The 21,021-nt window shown below is 36.7% G+C and overlaps 2 protein-coding genes across 5 annotated transcripts; both read left to right on the forward strand.

The window, feature by feature from the left end:
* Nucleotides 1–5,246: 5,246 nt before the first annotated feature.
* Nucleotides 5,247–16,859, forward strand: LOC306887227 (E3 ubiquitin-protein ligase CBL-B-B-like). Of its 3 annotated transcripts, XM_079444817.1 has the most exons (14): nt 5,247–5,620; nt 5,753–5,802; nt 6,307–6,620; nt 10,031–10,177; nt 10,351–10,507; nt 10,761–10,882; nt 11,008–11,145; nt 11,232–11,319; nt 12,131–12,262; nt 12,894–13,085; nt 14,359–14,487; nt 14,671–14,726; nt 15,166–15,221; nt 15,379–16,859. In XM_079444817.1, exons 3-14 carry the CDS (start codon nt 6,484–6,486, stop codon nt 15,537–15,539), a joined length of 1,515 nt encoding a protein of 504 aa, XP_079300943.1. In that variant the 5' UTR covers nt 5,247–5,620; nt 5,753–5,802; nt 6,307–6,483; the 3' UTR covers nt 15,540–16,859. The 3 variants fall into 3 exon arrangements, with proteins under 3 accessions (XP_079300943.1, XP_079300942.1, XP_079300941.1); XM_079444816.1 differs by lacking the exon at nt 5,753–5,802 and having other exon boundaries at nt 5,333–5,620; nt 6,477–6,620; XM_079444815.1 differs by having other exon boundaries at nt 5,416–5,620; nt 5,753–6,620.
* Nucleotides 16,860–17,906: 1,047 nt separating this feature from the next.
* On the forward strand, nt 17,907–20,872 carry LOC306887229 (uncharacterized protein). 2 transcript variants are annotated; one of them, XM_079444820.1, is made up of 3 exons: nt 17,907–18,145; nt 18,743–19,471; nt 20,020–20,872. In XM_079444820.1, exons 1-3 carry the CDS (start codon nt 18,135–18,137, stop codon nt 20,723–20,725), a joined length of 1,446 nt encoding a protein of 481 aa, XP_079300946.1. In that variant the 5' UTR covers nt 17,907–18,134; the 3' UTR covers nt 20,726–20,872. The 2 variants fall into 2 exon arrangements, with proteins under 2 accessions (XP_079300946.1, XP_079300945.1); XM_079444819.1 differs by lacking the exon at nt 17,907–18,145 and having other exon boundaries at nt 18,668–19,471.
* Nucleotides 20,873–21,021: the final 149 nt, after the last annotated feature.

Genomic DNA, 21,021 nt, shown 5'->3' on the forward strand with positions numbered 1-21,021 from the left:
TGCTTGATACATTAATCCAATCTATAGACAGGCATATGGTCTATTTTTCTATTTTAATTTTTAAGTATTTTTTTCCCAAACATGTTCCATTTACATGTACCACTCTTACATTGCCTACAGAGGGGAAAGAATTGCTATGCAATCGAACCTATAGTAGGCCTAGTCAATTTGTACAATTTTAACCATATAATTTATTCTGCTATACAAAATGAACATGGCGGACATGTATTATGTAGCAACAGAGAGTGCAAAATCGTTCATTAAGAACTCTAATAGCATGTTGCACGTTTTTTCAAAAGCTGTCTGGCTCTTCTATCACTGTCACAAGAGTCACATACTGATGATGCTGAAATGCAGTGAAGCAGCGCCCTCTAACGATGAGAGAAAATTTACATTTAAAAAAAATTAAAATAGCTCAAGTATTATCTCTTGTACTACACAAATACATATTATATGATTACATATGGAAGAAAAAAATCCAGATAAAACATTATCTGACCTAATTATCTGATCTGTTCTGTTCTTAATGATTCATAAAAACATTTAATTCTCTCCTCTGTCCCCCTCCTCCACCTCCCACCACTTTGATAACCGCTGATGACTTTGCCTCTTTTTTCACAGACAAAACTAGAACAATCAGCAACCAGTTCTCAACTCCGCAGGACCTCCGATCAACCACATCCACTGCTCCAGCTCCCATCTTCTCCTTCTGTCCCCTCACTGAGGCAGAAGTATCCAAACTTCTCCTCTCCAGCCATCCTACAACATGTCCTCTCGACCCGATCCCCTCACATCTTCTCCAAACAATCTCTCCCACACTCTTACCGGCACTCACACACATTATCAACACATCTCTCCTCACAGGCATCTTCCCCACAGCATTCAAGCAGGCTCGGGTAACCCCACTGATCAAAAAACCTACATTAAATGCTTCTCTTTTAGATAACTACAGACCTGTCTCTCTCCTTCCATTCATAGGGAAAACACTCGAACGAGCTGTCTTCAACCAGCTCTCGCGGTTTCTTTCACAGTACAACAAGCTGGATGCTAAACAGTCAGGTTTCAGGAGTGGCCATTCAACAGAGACTGCGCTACTCTCAGTCACTGAAGCCCTGCGAACTGCAAAGGCTGATTCCAAATCGTCAGTCCTCATTCTGTTGGATCTCTCTGCTGCTTTTGACACTGTCAATCATCAGATTCTCCTGTCTACACTCTCTTCACTGGGCATCACTGGAATTCCACTTCGCTGGTTTGAATCCTATCTCACCGGTAGATCCTTCAGGGTGACCTGGGGAGGGTAGGTATCCAAACCACATCAACTGATCACTGGAGTTCCTCAGGGATCGGTTCTTGGACCCCTCCTCTTCTCCATGTACACTACATCGCTGGGTCCCATCATACATGCACATGGCTTCTCCTATCACTGCTATGCCGATGACACGCAGCTCTATCTCTCTTTTCAACCAGATGACCCAACGGTAGCTGCACGGATCTCAGGCTGCCTGGCGGACATCTCGGCATGGATGAAAGAACATCACCTACAGCTCAACGTGGCAAAGACGGAACTTCTGGTCTTCCCTGCCACTCCGACTCTACGGCATGACTTCACGATTCAGTTCGGCTCATCAATGATTACCCCATCAACTTCGGTCAGAAATCTTGGTGTAATCTTTGATGACCAGCTGACCTTCAAAGAGCACATTGCAAAGACTGCTCGTTCCTGCAGGTTTGCACTACACAACATCAGAAAGATCAGGCCCTTTCTGACAGAGCATGCTGCGCAACTTCTTGTCCAGGCCCTGGTTGTTTCTAGACTGGACTACTGCAATGCTCTTCTGGCTGGTCTGCCATCAAACGCAATCAAACCTCTACAAATGATTCAGAATGCAGCGGCACGACTGATCTTCAACGAGCCCAAAAGAGCGCATGTTACACCTCTCTTCATCTCCTTGCACTGGCTACCAGTGGCAGCTCGCATCCAGTTCAAGTCACTGATGCTTGCGTACAGATCTACCACAGGCTCTGCACCCTCCTACTTCCACTCACTATTACGAACCTACATCCCCTCCAGAAGTTTGAGATCTGCTAGTGAGCGACGCCTTGTGGTACCATCACAGAGAGGCTCAAAATCACTCTCCAGAACATTCTCGTTCACCATTCCTGGCTGGTGGAATAATCTTCCCACCCCTATCCGGAACGCCGGATCTCTGGCAACCTTCAAGCAACAACTGAAAACTCATCTCTTTCGGCAGTACTTGACTTCATCCTAAACTTAAAAAAAAAAAACTCTCCACCTACTAGTTTGTACTTATTTGAACAATGACTGAGACTTGGTGTTACGAGCACTTCCTCTGTCTGACTGCCTCTTCAAGATGAATCGCTTTTTGTATTCCCCAATTGTAAGTCGCTTTGGATAAAAGCGTCTGCCAAATGACTAAATGTAAATGTAAATGTATAAATGCATCTACTTTCAGAAGGCCAAATAAACTGCTTTTGCTTTCATCTAGAAACACACAGTGTCTCCCTGACATTACATGGCTTCATCAACAATACTGCGGTTACTGAAACCACGCCTTCTTTCCTCGCGTGAACATTTGGGCTGCATTATGCAAATATTTCCACATCTTGACCTCAAGATGTGGGGGCATTTTAGTTGGGCGTGCCAGAGTCTTAACTTTGATAAAGAATATCTCTTTGGTTTTGAGACTTTAGTCTTTGCAACTTATGCACAAACAGCTTGTAACTCTCCAAAGAGAAAGGAAAACTTGAAATCGCATCATATGACCCCTTTAATGTACCTGAATTAAGCACTAGTAAAAAAATTAAAATACATTATAGTATTTAATGTGAGACCACTATCAATATTACTTTATATACAAAATATAGCTGTGGAACAGTATTGGTGTCATTTCCACCACAACACTGTAATGTCCCTTTAAAAAGATTATGTGAAAGATTGTTTAGGTGGTTTCTATGGAAATGTTCAGTGACATCAGAGCACATGTTGGACATGGAGGGAATTTCAATTTTCATCAACAACAAATGAAGAAAAATCAAGGTAAATATTGCTTGATCAGTTAATATATTCTACGTCATTTCCAAATGTGGGGCATATAATACCAGTCCCTGTAATGTGAATGTTTCCAAAGTATAAGGAGAAGATGCAAACCCCCGATGCTTTATTTTATTTTGTTCATTTTGATGGTTATGCATTATAAATTCAAGATGGGTTTAATATATAAAATCTGATTTAAAAGCATTTTTGGTGCAAATGCGTAAAATTGCTTCATCTGTTGTGATTAAAGCTTAACAAAGCATGTTGTTTTAGCGATCTAACTGCAGAAGGCGCTAGCAGAAGAAATGTGGAAGCAAGGATGAGAAACAGAAGAATAGGGCTGCGTCCGAAATCGCATACTACTTGTGTAGCTACTACATTTGAATTCAAACGTACTTCTCGACCATTAAAAAAAGTACGTTCTATGAATGAGGGTAGTATGAATGGAATTCGGACGTACTACATCCGCCATGTTCATGTTGTCACGTGTCATGCGTCGTCACAACAGCGCGAAAATTGAAAGAGCCCACTCTACTGCGCGAACATCAGCAATGTTACTCGTAATTATTACCGCTTTCATCTGCGTTTTAACTTGATTTCTTCAACAGCTCAGAGGAGATATAGGTCAGCTGCTCGCAGATCACGCCTTTTATTTTGTAATAGAAAATCAGCCAGTCCTGGCATTGGGCAAATTACACTCTGGAGTGGTGTACTGTTAATCAAAAGTGAAACTTTTTTGTGGAAACGGAGTTTTCGTTTTATAACTATGTGAATTTACAGATAAATATGGTTATATGCAAGTTCATGAAAGGCTTTTATTTTGTTATTCCTCATCAGTTCTTTTCATATTATTTGGAAATTCTACATTTAATATTACTCAACATTTGAAGTCATTTTCATTTTATCAGACCGTTTTTTAAACATTTGTATTATTTAAAATGTATTTATTTATTAGTTCATTCATTCATTCATTTATTCATTCATTATTACAGAGAAACTGGCTTAATAAATAAATGAATATGGGTGGTGATGGCGCAGTGGATAAGACACATGCCTTTGGTGTGAGAGACCCGGGTTCGAATCCACTGTGAAACACCAATGTGTCCCTGAGCAAGACACTTAACCCCTAGTTGCTCCAGAGGCGTGCGACCTCTGACATATATAGCAATTGTAAGTCGCTTTGGATAAAAGCGTCAGCTAAATGAATAAATGTAAAAATGTAATGTAAATGCCAGAGATCGCTTTTCCTTTGATCTGAGTTTTTACAAGCTATTACCGCAAAGCCTAGTATAAGCGCGCACCACAGAATAACGTGGCGGCTAGAATGACCGTGTTTTTCGAAGTGGAGGCTGGCCTAACCGCAGTAGAATTCTTGAGTGGCATAAGTTATTCTATTTTTAAATAACAGCTGTATATTGAGATGTGGTGGAAATTAAATTTGTTCATTGCAGGTTGGAAAAAATGTAAAATATTATCAATTTCTCTTGTAATCTAAGTTTATCCTCTTACAGAACTTAAAACTAGACAAATTATTTAAATTTATGAGACTGTGTTACGTGACTTTTGAACAAGTTTTTTTTATTCAACTTCACAAGGCTAAAAGTGCCCCAGTTGAAGATACGCCCAAATAGGTAAATAACTAAGTAAAGTTATTGCATCGTCAGAGAACAGTATGCCAATCAATTTTTGTCCACTAGAGGGCCACAAAGAATCAATTGTGAAGTAAATCTCAAGAAACGTAGTCAGCTAGTACTAGCTGTCAGTTGCAGTTTAATATAGTCCCTAATAGTTCAATAGCTCAAATAGTATATATTAGGCTAATTTATAATATTAAGTATAGAATTTGAATGAATTTATTTAACATTATAGCATGAAAACATCAATAGTAGGCCATATACATTTTAGTATTAATTATGTAATAATCCAATGTCATTTTAAGGCCAGCCCTAAACTCTCCCTCCCTCTATAGTCATTTATGTATTCAGGAAGTTGTTCACACATTATCGTCCAATACACAACTATTCAAACAGTGTCCCAACTGCACACAGCCCATGCTGCTCAGCTCTCTCTCTCTCTCTCTCTCTCACACACACACACACACACACACACACACACACACACACACAAAGAAAACAAACCTGTTTGTCTGCCTGTTAGCTACCCGGAAACTGATCAGAGAGAGAGAGAGGGAGAAAGAGAGGTGAATGTGTGCAGCTGAGTTCCTGTCCATAACCACCGTGAGTGCCTCTTCAAAATTTAGGACACAGAGATATACTCAGACAGACTGAGAGAAAGCATATGGATGAGAGAGATAATGAATGAGCAAAAGCACTAAATGTCTGTATGGGTGGAGTGATGGTGGGGCCTGGAGGCCGGTAGATCTGAGAGTAAAGCTTTAGTATTTCAACTATTTTGGTGTCACGGTTTTGGGTTTCTCTTTGCTTGTTTGCAACATCTTTGTAATGGAGACATGGCAAAAGGACCCATGACTAGAACTTCGCACCTTTTTTCGCTGAAACCAACCTGCATAGTTTTTTGTCAGGTGTTGCGCATGTGCTGTTTTGGGTAAGTCAGCTTTTCTTGTTCTGCTCGTGAAGAATGTATCTTGTGAAACCAATGTGGCAATGATGACAAACATCTCTCATCACTTCTTCTCACTTCATCTGACCTGTGGACCTTGACATGGACAACACAAAGTTTTTAAACTGGATTATTGAACATTGAAATTATTGAAAAGTTTTGCAGTGGTAAGATGACTGTTCATTTTGAAATCATCATACTTACAGCTGCATTTGAGCCGTTTTTATCATTATAGCATCATCAGAAATAACAGGACAAAGAGTTACTGGGGAAGTGGTTTTCAGATAAATCATGCCACCTAAAAATAGATTACTTTTCTGTGAATAATGGGGATGCAAATTAACCACTTGTTATTGTATCTGGTTGTTTGAGAAGTTATAGTTTTAGAGGTTTTCATCTTTTCATGCTAGCTCTGCAAAAAAGGACGTTTTCCATAAACTCAACTTATCATCAGGTGTTACATGCATAAAAGGGGATATCTGCATCAACTACACTTTAATTGTGTGAAGGAAATTATTGTTTTTTCAACACTATTTTCAATGACTCGATTCGGACACATGTCAGAATCTTAACTAGCACTCCACGTGTGACACATTGGATATATCTCATCTATCATGGCAACGGCTAGACATTCTAGTCAAGCTCCTGACACTTCTCAATCCGTGTCCCAGTCCCCCACCAGCACGGACCGTAAACATCTTGATAAAGTTCTCAGGAGACTGGACAAACTGCATAAACTGAGCACCGACCCAAGGTTGGGTCTTAAAAACAGCCCGCCATATCTTCCCGAGCTAGTGTCGGAGACTGCCATCCATCTGACAGAAGTATGGGCTCCCTACAGGGGTTCCATGATGGCCGTGCCACGAGGGGATGAGGGTGATTATCTGAGGATCCATATTCGACAACTACTGGACAAGGCAGACAGAGCTGTGCTGCTGTTCAAGGAGGGCAAGGAGAAGATGTTTGAAGAGACATCAAGCTACAGGTAAGAAAAAAGCCAAGCAGCGCAGAGGTCAGTGTTAGTCTACGTACTGGACTCGGTATGTGTGTTCTTCAGGTAGCCACATTCAAACATCTCAGAGATGATCATAAATGAGTGGACTGAATGTTATTAAAAGTTTAAAAAACTGGCACAAGGTATATAGATAATAAAGCAGATTAATCCTGTTTGTTTTAGGTAGTTACATTAAGATTGTGAATAATGTTTGCTGGTGATATATTTGAGATACTTTGTAATAATAAATTAATAAAAAAAAAAAAAAACAGAAATGCTTAAAAACACTCTCTAAAAATTCAAAATTTGTAAGATTAGGTACACACACACTTTTATTAGAAGAGTATATATGGCAACACTTCTCTTTATTGGTCCACCAACAGACATTTTACTGACTATAAGTAGCACATACACTCTTTAAAATAAAGGTGCTTCACGATGCCATAGAAGAACCATTTTTGTCTAAATGGTTCCATAAAGAACCTTTAACATCTGAAGAACCTTTCACAAAAGGTTCTTCAGATTATAAAGGGGTAAGAAAGAGATGGTTCTTTAAAGAACCTCTGACTGAATGGTTCTTTGCGGGACCAAAAATGGTTCTTCTATGGCATTGCTCTGAAGAACCTTTTAAGCACCTTTATTTTTAAGAGTGTACGGAAGTACATATCAACCCAGCTCTAACCCGAACCTAACAGTCTACCAGTCCTCTAAAGAGGGTTATTTGACACGTACTTGTAAATTAATGAGAGTTAGCTGACTTGTAGTTGCAAAGTTACATAGTGTAATATCTTAAGTGGATTATTAAAATAAAGTGTAATCATATATTAAATTATAAATTAGTTTGTATTTGCATGCATAAAAATGGATATCTGTATCAACTACACTTTAATTGTGTAAACAAAGTGATTTAGACACGTCAGAACCTTAACGTAATAGATATAAAAAGGTAAACCGCTTATGTGTGTGTGTGTGTGTGTGTGTGTGTGTGTGTGCGCGTGAGTCCATGTGTGTGTGTGTGTGTGCGTGAGTCCATGTGTGAGAGAGAGAGAGAGAGAGAGAGAAATTAAATTAAATTGGTTAACAGGTTTCTTGAATAGATCAGAACTACAATGTTTGTTTACCGGAAATTTACCATATAGCTGGGACAGAAATGCAATTACTTTTTTGGTAACTTTGAAGAATCTGTAAATGTTAGTACTACTTTAATTCAAGACGTATCACCACTTCTTTAATAATGGTTCTATGGTTTTTGTAACGGTTAACAGTTTGTTAAATGTCTTATTTTAAAAAAAAACTGTCAAGAAGAAATACATTATAGTACATTAAGAAATACATTAACTATTAAAACTATTTAAATAGTGGTAGAAAATTAGGTCATCAAATGAAATAGCAACACTGATTAAACATCACGCTACATGTACCCATAAATAGAATTACAATGTTTAGCAAAAATGTCTGTCAAAAGAATGTAGATATAAGTATTGACATGTCCACACACGTATAAAGATGCAAATCAGTTTTGCGGGGGAAAAATGATCCTAGTAAAAAAAGTTCCTATAGTAAACCTTAACAACAACTTGACTGGAATAAAACAGCTTATTTTCAATCTTAAGAAACCAAAGATAGCAGTCCCTATTTAGACTTTGTTGCGAGGCTTTACCAAGTTTCTGGTCTGCTGTGACTACTAATGACCAGTGTGTATAGTGTGGCATTATCATGGAAATGGAGGAAACTTTCCTCTGGCAATGGAGGCCAGCAGTTTAATGTTATGTTTCGGCACAGCAGTGGCCGTTCTGTTAGCTTCCTGATCACAAAACTTAACTTTATTATTAATCTTATTATTTTTATTTATGCACGGCAAAAAGAGAGAATGAAATATGCTCCTCAAATAATACATCAAATTAGAGATGAACATAAAATTCCTGAGACCCAATAGATAATATTTGGTCTACTCCTCATTTATCTCCAAGTAACAGTAAATAGCGGGCTTGTTTGCAATGTCTGCAAATTGTTTACCTTCACTTCTGCATAGCAAGACCTACAAGTCACAACTTTTTTTTTTTACTTTCCACTTGAGCGCCAATGTATTCAATATTTTACATAGCTTGTCACAACTGGATCTTTAGTGCTGAGAAAATTCTGAAAGAATACAAGCAGTACCACTATGTATGCAGACTTTACACACATTTGATATGCTGACAAAATACATACATAATCTTAACACCATGTTTAATATATTTGATAAATAGATATAGTGGGTCACACCCCATTCCTCAAAGTTCTGATTTTTTATTGAGAAGCATGAAATAGCTTCTTATATCTCTCCTGTAACCAATTAATTGAATAGATTCACTATAAGATAGAATGGAATGACCACACAAACCTAATACAGTACATGTGGGTAAATGTAGCCATTTCATCTGCTTTGTGATTGCTGGGCAGCGATGAAACCATGTCAACATGGTTAGTGGACAGGACAGTATGTGGTGGAAAATTTAAGAACCTGACTAAAGGAAACTTCAGGCCTCAGAAGCGCTGTACTTTCTGTTAGCAGCTCAGATAAAAGGTAAGACAAAATGAGGGCTTTGTGGCTAAGCTACTAGAGATAAAAGTAGAAACAAAGCGGTCATATTGTCTGAGTGGAAACATCTGTTGCATACAAGCCATGGTTGGTCAGTTTAGCACCCAAAGACTGAGATAGTATTTTCTTGTAGAAAATACTCCAATAACCATTTACCACAACAAAAAATACACATATTATATTACAATGAAAAGTTGAAACATCAATTACTTCACAATTTTTTTTTAAAACAATGCATATTACATCTGCCCTGCTGTGTGCTTTTTTTTTTTTTTTTTTTTAAATAAACACAATATATATATTTTCTGTATATTTACACTTAATATAAAGATTAAATCTGCAATCAGTCAATTATGTTAAATCAGATTGTACATTTATTGACGAGAGTATAAGAGATGAGAGGTGCCAGTCTGTGCCGTGCTGTGTAGAGGATGCTGATGCTACCATGGCAACCTCTTTGATCAATTAGTAATGGAAAATTCTGTCAGCCCGACCACAGCCACTCAGGACAGGATGCATCAAAGTACTACTTCCTGTTTCTAAAAGTTAGAGTGCATTGTGCTTATGCCAGTCTTCTGTTTCTTTTTGGGTGTATGCAACTTGTTAACATGATTTTATAACACATCAAAAAACAATTATCACATGTACACAAAACAAAAAAGCTCCACAGCTCTTCTGTGCACCTAGTATTTCTGCCACCTTATACAGACAAATGTGTTTTACTATGTAATATTTGCCTGTGTAATATTTGTGCAACACACACAAAATATGTTTATTTTTTTCAAATGTAAAAAAATATTACATTTGTTTTCTTTTTCAGGAGAAATCTTACTAAGTTATCACTGCTGTTCAGCCACATGTTGAATGAGCTACAAACTTTGTTTCCTGGGGGACGATTTCAGGGTGATACTTATAGAATTACAAAGACAGAGGCCAAAGACTTCTGGAGGAAAGCCTTTGGACACAAGTATGACAAAAATTATTTACTTTGATGTGTATTGAAGATTCAAACCCTACGCATCCATTTTTGGGCAGTCAACCCCCCCCCCCCCCCCCCCCCTCTCTCTCTCTCCCTCTCTCTCTCTCTCTCTCTCTCTCTCTCTCGCTCTCTCTCTCTCTCTCTCTCTCTCTCTCTCTCAGATGTATAGTGCAGTGGAACATTTTTAAACAGCAGCTGAGGAGGGTTCATTACTTTGAAGAGGGAATGGAGGCCATGGCTTTGAAGTCCACAGTTGATCTCACTTGTAACGATCACATATCCATCTTTGAGTTTGATATTTTCACCAGGCTTTTTCAGGTATCCTAAGCTTGAGGACAACTTTTGTTAAAAACAGCAGGAACATTCCATGACTTATATGTTTGATAAACTAAATCATATAAAATAAATCTAGCATGAAAAGTAGATCATTTTAACATTTATATATTATAAATGTTAGTTTCAGGCCTTCTACTCTATTCATGGAACGTGCCAGCAATAGAACATTACCTCCTGGTCCTTTCATTCCCTTCCTTACATTTTATTTGAGTTTTTTTGCATTTGGTTCCTTTAGCCCTGGTCAACTTTGTTAAGAAACTGGAATCATTTAGCAGTAACTCACCCAGGATACATGGCGTTTCTCACCTACGACCAGGTCAGGGTCCGACTAGAGCACTACAGACATTGCCCTGGCAGGTAAGACAATAGCAGAGTCCAAATGAGCTAAGTAAATAAACCCAAAATATTATAGAATTCTCATCTAGGTTTAATCTTAGAATTACAGTGGCTTAGATCTGAACTCTTACTGGTTCTCTTCACAGCTATATCTTTCGTCTCAGTTGCACACAAATGGGTCTGTGGGCGATTGGTCATGTGACCAGTGATGGCAACATTGTGCAAACCATTCCCCAAAATACACCTCTTTACCAAGCACTCATACAAGGTTTCAGGGAGGGCTGGTGAGTTCACAATCTAATAGACAAAAAGCACACAGACGTTATAATGTTAACATAATCTGGATGATATAATCATATGATATCTACAGCTATTTATATCCTGATGGGCGTGATGTGAACCCTGACCTCACCAGCCTGTGCAGTCCGTCTCACAAGGGTCGAGTCAAAGTCACAGAGGTAATATATACAATATATACCTCAACTATATAAAAACATTTATATAGTTGTTTTGTGTTTATATATAAAATATAAAAACATTTGATTTCAGCTAATTTATTTACATATATAAACAAAAATTATTCAAATGACAAAAACAACAAAATACTAAAATAAAAAACTGATTCAAAATATTAATAAAAACTATAATAGTATCTCAATGATTTTTTTTGGATCACGTTACAAGAAAATGTAATGATAATAATAAAGATTATGTAATGATAATAATAATTACTGTTGTATTATACTACATTGAATTATTGCCTATTTTTTTCATTGTTAATGTACACATTACACTATCCTATATGTGTGCCTCTTTTTTGCATATGTGTCGTAAAAGCTAAATTGTGACCCTGGACCACAAAACCAGTCTTAAGTCACTGAGGCATATTTGAAGATATTTTGAAAATTTTCTACCGTAAATGTATCAAAACTTAATTTTTGATTAGTAATGTGCATTGCTAAGAACTTCATTTGGACAACTTTAATGTGGTTTTGTCAATATTTTGATTTTTTTGCACCCTCAGATTCCAGATTTTCAAATACTTGTATCTCGGCCAAATATTGTCCTATCATAACAAATACATCAATGAAAAGCTTATTTATTCGGCTTTCAGATGACGTATAAATCTCAGTTTCGAAAAAAAATTCCCTTATGACTGGTTTTGTGGTCCAGGGTCACAATTAGAGTTTAAAATATACATTTTATTTATCTCTAATGCAAGATGCACTTTTTTCCTCTCTCCTTTATATGTTGAATTTCTCTTTTTAGGAGCAGTATGAATTATACTGTGAGATTGGCAGCACATTTCAGCTCTGCAAAATCTGCACAGAACGAGACAAGGACACTCGCATTCAGCCCTGCGGGCATCTGCTGTGTCAGCCCTGCTTGACTGGCTGGCAGGTATATCTTCTTATTGTGCTCAGACCTCAACCTCCATCTCCCATTCACACTTGCATTCACACTCGCAATCAATCATGGTTAAGTTACACCTAAAAACCCACATTCAGAACAGCTTTTCCGTTGTGGTGCATATATATAAACATCATAAATAGAACTCATTAGACTACAATTATTTTACTGGAAAGAAATCAGTAACATAAACTGATAATTAAATGCTCACATAAAGCAAAGTCATTCAGAAAGCAGTTCCACATGAAATATAATGTTTGCCGCAGTGTCATGCAGCAGGACCTGACATTTTGGCTCAAGTTTCCTGCCTGTGTTTGATCAAGCATATGTGTGCAGTGTGACTGATTTTCCACTTCTCTCAAGTCACACTTCATTGCATGCTAAGATAACATTTACCCTAGAGAATGGAGGACGTGATGCATTTCTGCTGCCCTACATCTTACAATGTAACACATTCAAAGACAAGTGCAACTCTCATAAGATGTCAAGAGATAAGCAAGTCTTTCTTGTGGTGTGATGTGCAGGAGAAGGATGCCCTTGGGTGCATTGAATAAGCCTCTGTGCATTAAATAAGTATGAGAATTTGCATGTTGAAAGTTGTGTCACTCCCTCTGATGTGCAGAAGTCAGACGGGCACACGTGCCCCTACTGCCGCTGTGACATCAGAGGCACAGAGTCCGTCCTCATTGAGCCCCACCAGCCAGCGAGAGACAGGAGGGCAGGGGGGAAGGAGGAAGAGGAGGAAGACGAAGATGAAGAGGAAGATCATGAGGATGTGGAGCTGGTGATGAAAAAACTGGCTTATATGAAAAAGGTGAGAGTATGTAATATTGGAATCTGGAAATCTTTGCTTGCCAATCTGAAATTGCCTTTTTTTTGTGGAAAATTTCATGAGATTTTACTCTTATATGTGAACTCTTGTGTGTTTAAAGTTCTTAAATATACATTGTCCATTGCTTGTATTTTTATATTATCAACCACATTCACACAAAACGCCAAGACCTCTAGACCTCACACTGTCCTTTCAAACAAAATACATTTACATTAAACCAACTAACAGGTATCCAATTTATGAAATTATTCAGCAGTGCAATGTCTAGATTATAGGTGATTGCATAATCTGTTCTATATCAGTTATCAGCCAATATTAGAGATTTATACATTTGTTAATAGATATTTAATTGTAAATGCTCATTTCCAGTTTTAACATTTAGATTACCTTTGTCACCACTTATCTATAAAAAGATAACTAAGATAACGTTTAATTTTTTATTTTAATATTTTAATTTTTTCACACAAAAAACATGCTGCATTTTGTGCTGCAATAATAAAAGGACACATTTAATTTATAATTTGTCTTAAATTCAATTTGTAAAAAAAAAAAAAAAAACGTGAATCGAATCGAATCGTGACATTTTAGTGAATCGTTGCATTTTATCGTTACACCCTACAAAATTTTATTTTAATTTATGCATGTAAACAGAATTGTAATATTGACCAATTGTTAGCTAGTAGCCATGATATTAGAATGAATATTGGCATATCCCCAAGTGCTAGAATTTTAAAATTGGTGCATCTTTGAATAAAAACGAATCGAACATTTTGTCAAGTCAAGTCACCTTTGTTTCTGTAGCTCTTTATACAGTACAGCTTGTGTCAAAGCAGCTTCACAGTGATAAACAGAAAAGAGCAGAATCAATTATGGAACTATTCAGATTCTGCTAAGCAGCTGTAATATGTGTCATTATTTAGCTCAAGTCAGTTCTGTGTTGGTTCAGTTCAGATAGGGCTGTACGATAAATTGTATTGTATTCATAATCACAATTTTTGACTTTCTCGATTTATTAAGCATAATTGTCTTAAATATTATCTGCTGTTTTTAAAAACTGAAACTAGAATACTAACTTTTGTATTCTCTAGCTTTTTTGTATTGTCATATTCTCTATCATACAGTAAGTTGCTTTGCTATGAAAAATGTCTGCTTATGCAATAAATGTGAATGTAATTGTAGGTTTGAGTCTGTGCAATCCTTCAGTTCACTCTGACTTTAATGGTTGTTTAATCTCATTCCTCGCTCACTATTTCAGATATCACAGGAGGAGTATCAAGTTCCCCGTTCCAGTCTGTCACCTCCTCCCCTTCCTCCCAAAAGACATTCACTCACCCCGTGTCCATCTCCCAAACCCCCCTCCAGATCCTTGAGCATAGGCACACAGGTCAGCCAGTCTAGATTCATCTGTCTGTCTGCCTATATTTCTATATTGTTTTATAAATCATGTTGTGGTTGGTAACCTAATTATGAAAATGTTACTTTTGTTAAGTGCATAGTCCTTAGTGGTGAGTAAGTAAATTTAGCGTAATTATAATAATGAGAATCAGTTATCATTCTCTCTCTGCAGAAAGTCAAACACGGTTCCTGGTCAGAAAACATGCTAAGACAAACTTCCTCAGATAGGTAAGAAATGTTATAAGTATTATTTTTGACAACATAGTACACATGGCTAAGATTCTCCTTATGAGTATGTGGCAATAATGCATGAATGCATGAATGCATTATATCCTCTGCAAGGACACCTGTGTGAACTTGACGGTAACTGACGTCATGCATCCACTAAAAATAAACTTGACAATAAGTGGTCAAAATTCATTGCATAAATAGTTAAAAAAAGTTAGCTACCATGCTGCTTTCAGATGCCACTTGGTTTGATAGTTTTCACCTAATGCAGCTACATTTCTCACATTTTAAGAATGCCTTAAGTGTCCAAATACATTTTGGAGTTACTGTAGTTATAGTCAAATGTTTGATGCATTAATAAGTTATTAAATTAAAATAATAAGTTTGCAGAATAATGTCTGTTTCTGTGATCCTTTTACTGCTTCTTAATTGGATTCAGAAGTGAGGAACTTTTGGAAGACTTCCATCCCTCCTCTTTGCCATATGTCAGAAACAGTGGGTATCATAACTAACTTTCATTCACCTCTTGCATGCTTATCTTAACTGTGATATTTCTTACATTAATTATCTTTAGAATACTTGTGAAACGTGTACTGACATCTGGTGGCAGGATTTGAAATGACATATCTGATGAAACATAATGTCTGTGTAGGTGGGGTGCCCTGGGAAGGGCCTTCAGAAAGTGTAAATAGGAAGAGGAAAGGGAAAAGAAGGGACAAGGAAGAAGAAGAGCACGACAGAGGTGTGGCGGATTCAGCGTCTCCCTCAGGAAGTCACATTCATGGAGAGATAGATGGAAACACTTCATCCTGACAGGGAAAATCACCTCAGACTTCAGACTGTAAAGTATATTGGCAAGACAACGCAATCTTGTGATGTCTGCAACACTGGACAACCAAAATTATTCAAAAGGCTCAATAGTCACCAGATTCAGAACATACATGCATGTAGGAATATTAGCTCCATTGACCTTTGCATTGACAGCAGAAAACAAGCATCTTACTGCTCACACCTTTTTAATACATTTTCAATTCTACCTCATGCCTACTAAATTTTTAGAAAGCAAGCACTGTGTTTTGACAGACCACAATGAATAAAAAATGTTGAAATAAAACAAACAACGTTTAATAATATTTATTCACTGCCTAGAAAGTCTTTCAGAGATCTGTCCAATAAAGCAATGTTTTTCCAAGGCATGCTGTAAATGAGAATTATAACAAATGATTGCTCCATACTGTTTTGACTTTCTCATTAAAGATCTATAGATCGTCTCTGCTGCCCTCTGCCGGATTGAGACAGAACTCTATTTGTGTTAAAATAATGGAGTGGCCTATTTCTGTTTGTTTAGAAGTGGTTGGGATTTACCTGAATGCATTCTTCTTAACGAGTTTCACATGATTTGTTACAGTTACAGTGATAGTGTGACAAGTTAAGTTAAGTTAAGTTAAGTTAAGTTAAACCTGAACTTCAAGCCATACAACATGTGATCTATTGCTGGCCCATTTTGGCAATAATCTGAGCAAGTAAAATCATAAAATCTTACATAAACTCTTTCTATTATGTATGACTTAGTCATCATGTAATCATTGGTTTGGTGTCTGCACTAAAACTGAAAGATTGTCAACATTATTTTGGAAGATATAGTTAGGCTATACTAGACATTACACACATCAACACACTAAATGATTCTGGTTGCTGTAAGAAATTAAGCTGGCAGAAGAAAGACAGACAAGAAAATATATTTAAATAAATAGTTCCAGTCCTGTTATCTGTAATGTTGTTAATATTTACCATTTTCTTATGATTATATGATACATAGAGAGCATATTGGGGAAGTAGGCCGAGCAGGTAGCTTACAGCGACATGGGGGTTAATCCTGGGCATTTAATAACCCAGCACAGTTCTGTTTGCTAATATTACTTTTTCAATCAATATAACAACAACAACAAAAAAAAACAAAACAATGGTTTTATATATACATAGAGTACAAAAACTGAAAACAGGCCTTTATTTAGAATCAATGACCTGGATGCAGTAGTATATCTAAACACAAAATAATAACTTTAAACTTTTAAACAATAATTTGCATACAGGCCATTCTACAGAATTGGTGCAAACTACTGTCCCACAAGCAAAAATAAAAATAAATAAATAACATTTAAAAAGCATTTAGGGTTTCAAATCTTAGATGTTTACTAAGATCCTTCTATTATCTATTGAAACCCACAATAATATTTAAAATATCAGTAAACTTAATATATAAAATCATCATTTACTGGGTATTTTCAGTTGGGAGGTGGCAGTCCTGAACCCAACCCCTAAATTTCAGTTTGTGAAGATGATATTGAAATATTTTTTGTATATTTTTCCATTGTTATTTTTAAAAGGATCTAATTCTTTTAAAGACCGAGTTTAAAAAAAAAATAATTTTACGTTTTCTTTGTAAATTATGAAACTTTATGTAACAAATGTGTCCCACATTTTTCATGTCACTACCGAAACAATGTTTTAGTCCATTGGCCAAAATTGCTTTTAACTACAAACCTAAATTTATGAATATGAGTTATTCCTGTGTCCCCATCTCTCTAGCTACAAGGTGCGAGTAGATGGGTCCCATCATTTTGAGGTATGTGTTCTGGAAAGTCTGGAAAATCTTTGTAACTTTAAGGAATGTCACTACCTTTTTTTCCCTGCTATTAAGCACACTTTTTTGGAAGTTATTCCATAACATTTAGTTTTTATATGTTTACCACTGTTCAGAACTGTGCTAGCTAACCATGTGCTGATTATCTTTGAGCTAGGTTCAAAAGTATCTAAAATATACCAAAACAGTCACTACCAAAACATTTGGTGGAGTTTCAGTATGTAATTGTTGTTGATTTACACATTCAATAATTTTATTTTATTTTTTAAATAAAATAGCAACAAAAAAAAAAATTGCAATGTAGATGTAAGCAAAATCTTAACAGGGCAATACAACCCTTCTAATTAAATTATTATGTGTTACGGTAGTGACAAATTTGGGGAGAGGACAAATATTCCAAAACTTTATGAAAATACAATATGAGAATTAACTGCACGCTAGAAATATGTAGGCTACCTTGGATACAATTTGCATACATACAAATTATTTTTCAGATGCGCTTTCCGAACGTCACTCCCTCCTCCCTCCTCCCTCCTGCTGGTGCTTTATGTGAAATCGCGGGTGTTTACGTTTGTTATTTGGCGTGAAGAAACGAGGTCGTGTTCGTAAGGTTGGCAGTTTTTAAAAGCAATCTCTAAACAAAGCCCGAATATGACAGTATTTTAATTTAGTTAATGTGTTTTGCGCACATTACATAGATTATCCTACTACTTTCGATTTCCTTGGATTTCGTGGGAACTGAAACCAACATAAACAGCAGCGCAATGGACAATGGGTTTGTGGATTTATGTGTCAATCTTTTCAAAAACACGACAACTCTTAAATATTTATGTATGCGATGTTATTTTCTTACGTTTCACTTATAAGACCGTCTAGTTGACAAGTAACGTTACACAGTTCCTATCAAAATTCAGTAATGTTGCGCTCATTTCAAGTTAATTAACTTGGGCCGTTTACAAATGAATGCGGTTTTGTGCTTAAACGTCTAATAACTTGACACGACGTCTTAAAGTGTAAAAAAGCAGCTAGAAGCGAGGCATAGGTGTCAACTGTTAGATCAAGTTTAGCCTATCTACAAACATTAAATGGCAGCGCAGTGGAACGAGAAAGCGGTATTTGTGAACCGTGTAAAACATACTAGGCCTACTAGAGGCATCATTTCGGCTTTCTCGGATTCATTCATAAGTCACACAAAGCTCATATTTGAGGCACCTTTAATAGAGTGTCGAGAGATTTCTCCAGAGGAACCCATTTTTACAGTGTAGTTCACTGGACCTCGGACTACACAAAGAATCCAAGCACTCCAAATGATGTTCTTTAAAAATGTTATTATATATATAAAGTATTGACAGACTGTCATGTTTTTCTATAGATTGTACATGCCAGCTAAAATACAAGAGGATCACTTCAACAAAATCAAGGATGTGTTTGCCTCTGAAAGCCCTAAAGAAATTCCCCACCGGCTTATATCTATTTTGGAGGTTTTTGACCGTTTTAAGATAGATATCGCTGTGACTGGAGAGTCTGGTGCGGGAAAGTCTTCTCTTATCAATGCGATCCTCGGATTGAATCCTGATGACACTGGGGCTGCCCCAACTGGAGCTGTGGAAACCACAAAGCAATCAACCATGTATCAGCATCCAAATCTCCCACACGTCAGACTGTGGGATCTTCCAGGGATGGGCACCCCTTCCTTTGCATCCAAGAGTTATGTAAAGACAATGAACTTTGACTTATATGACATGTTCATGGTTGTGATATCAGAGAGAGTCAGAGAAAACAACATGCTGTTGATTGATGAAATTGTGCAACGAAAGAAGCCATTTTATTTCATTAGAACAAAAATCGATAATGATGTGCGTAGGAAGAAAAGCAAATTTTCTAAACTACGTGCTTTGGCTCAAATGAGACAAGACTGTGAGAAATATCTGAAGGAGAAGAAAGTGGACCCCCGTGTGTTCCTAGTGTCATCCCATGAAACAGAAAATTATGAGATGCAGAAGCTCATGGACACTTTTAAGGATGAGGTTTCTCAGCTTAGAGCAGAGATATTTTCAGATTTTCTGGACAAGATGTTACATGGAGGATGGATAAAGGCAAGGTGAGTGTATAATTACATGGTTGTAAATTGTCCTGTAACTATGTTGGTTTCATTTGGTGTTTAAACATTTTTATACCATTTTTATGAAAACATTAAATGATGTGACAGTTTAAAGTAGAAATCTGAAGTATTGTAGGATAGGATAGTATTTTCTTGCAAAAAGTACTCCTATAATCTTTGTTTTATTTATTGCTTCAAAACAAAATTGATTTGCTATTTTATTGATTTATTGACCTTGACACATTGTTACAACTTGGGTCCTCCCTATGATATAATTTCCTGTTCTGTTTCGAATAAAAGATTAAGTACTTTTAGACTTTTTAATACCCTGAAATATGTATTACCCTGTAATACCCCAAATTAAAAATCACAATTAATTTTAATTCAGAAATTAAAACATTGTTATCATAGATGAGTTCACTGCATGTATGACTGATATATTGAAAGTATTTCTGAATAAAATAATAAAAATAAAGAGGGCAAACAATGAATGTTTCAAATATCATTCATCCTAACATTCATGTAATTTCTGTCTTTTATTACTTTAGGTATGCTACAAATCACATCCAACAGACTGGGAAACTTGAAACAGAGGACATCACAGCATTGCAGGATATGTATAAGCGTACAGGCTTTGGAGCTGCGAAAGTCAGTGTTGTTCTGGAGGCTTTTAGTCACTTTCAGCTAGATGTTGCAGTTTTGGGTGAGACAGGTTCTGGAGTGTCCACTTTGGTAAATGCCTTAATTGGGCTGAAGAATGAAGAGTGTGGTGCAGCTTCAGAATCCATCAGCAACCCAGCAATGAGTCTGGGATACCCAGATGTCCGGTTCTGGGACATATCCGGTGTAGAGGGAGTCATGGATTACTCGATGTATGAGATGAAACAACACTTGAATTGTTATGACTTCTATATCATCATTGTATCAGACTGGCAGAAAGCACGGCATTTAAAACTAGCCAAAGCAGTTGAAGAATTAAGGAAGCATTACCTCTTGGTCCAGACCAAAGTAGACCATCATCTACAGACTCAAAGTGAGTTGTACTGTAATGAGAATGAGATACTTGATGGGCTTCGGGCACAATTTACCCAGGCGCTTCAGATGGCAAAACTGTCTGAACAGCAGATGTTTCTTATCAACAGTCTTGACAGATGTACATTTGACTTTGTAGGTTTGGAAAGTGTACTCTCCAGTGACCTCAACACTGTCAGGACAAGTGCTTTTTCATATTATATAGCAAGAACAGTAAAGTAACATAAGTAACAAAAAAACAAAAACAAATGTGAGATATGATGCAGCATTAAACTGCTTATACTGACTTGATTTCTGTTTAATTTAAAGTTAAATATTCAAGTTTACTATAGTATGGCTGCTGTTCTCGACTGGTGTGCAATATATATATATATTAATAGAATTAAATCTTTAATTGTTTAATATACTGTATAATTCTGTATTTTTCTGCATTTTGCCACATTTTGCCACAAAAACCACATTTTGCTGCAATTGCTTTGTCCTAATTATTGCAAAAGAATAGAAGATATACAGTTGGG

The sequence above is a fragment of the Barbus barbus genome (genome assembly GCF_936440315.1).
Source record: "Barbus barbus genome assembly, chromosome: 21".
Lineage (NCBI taxonomy): Eukaryota > Metazoa > Chordata > Actinopteri > Cypriniformes > Cyprinidae > Barbus > Barbus barbus.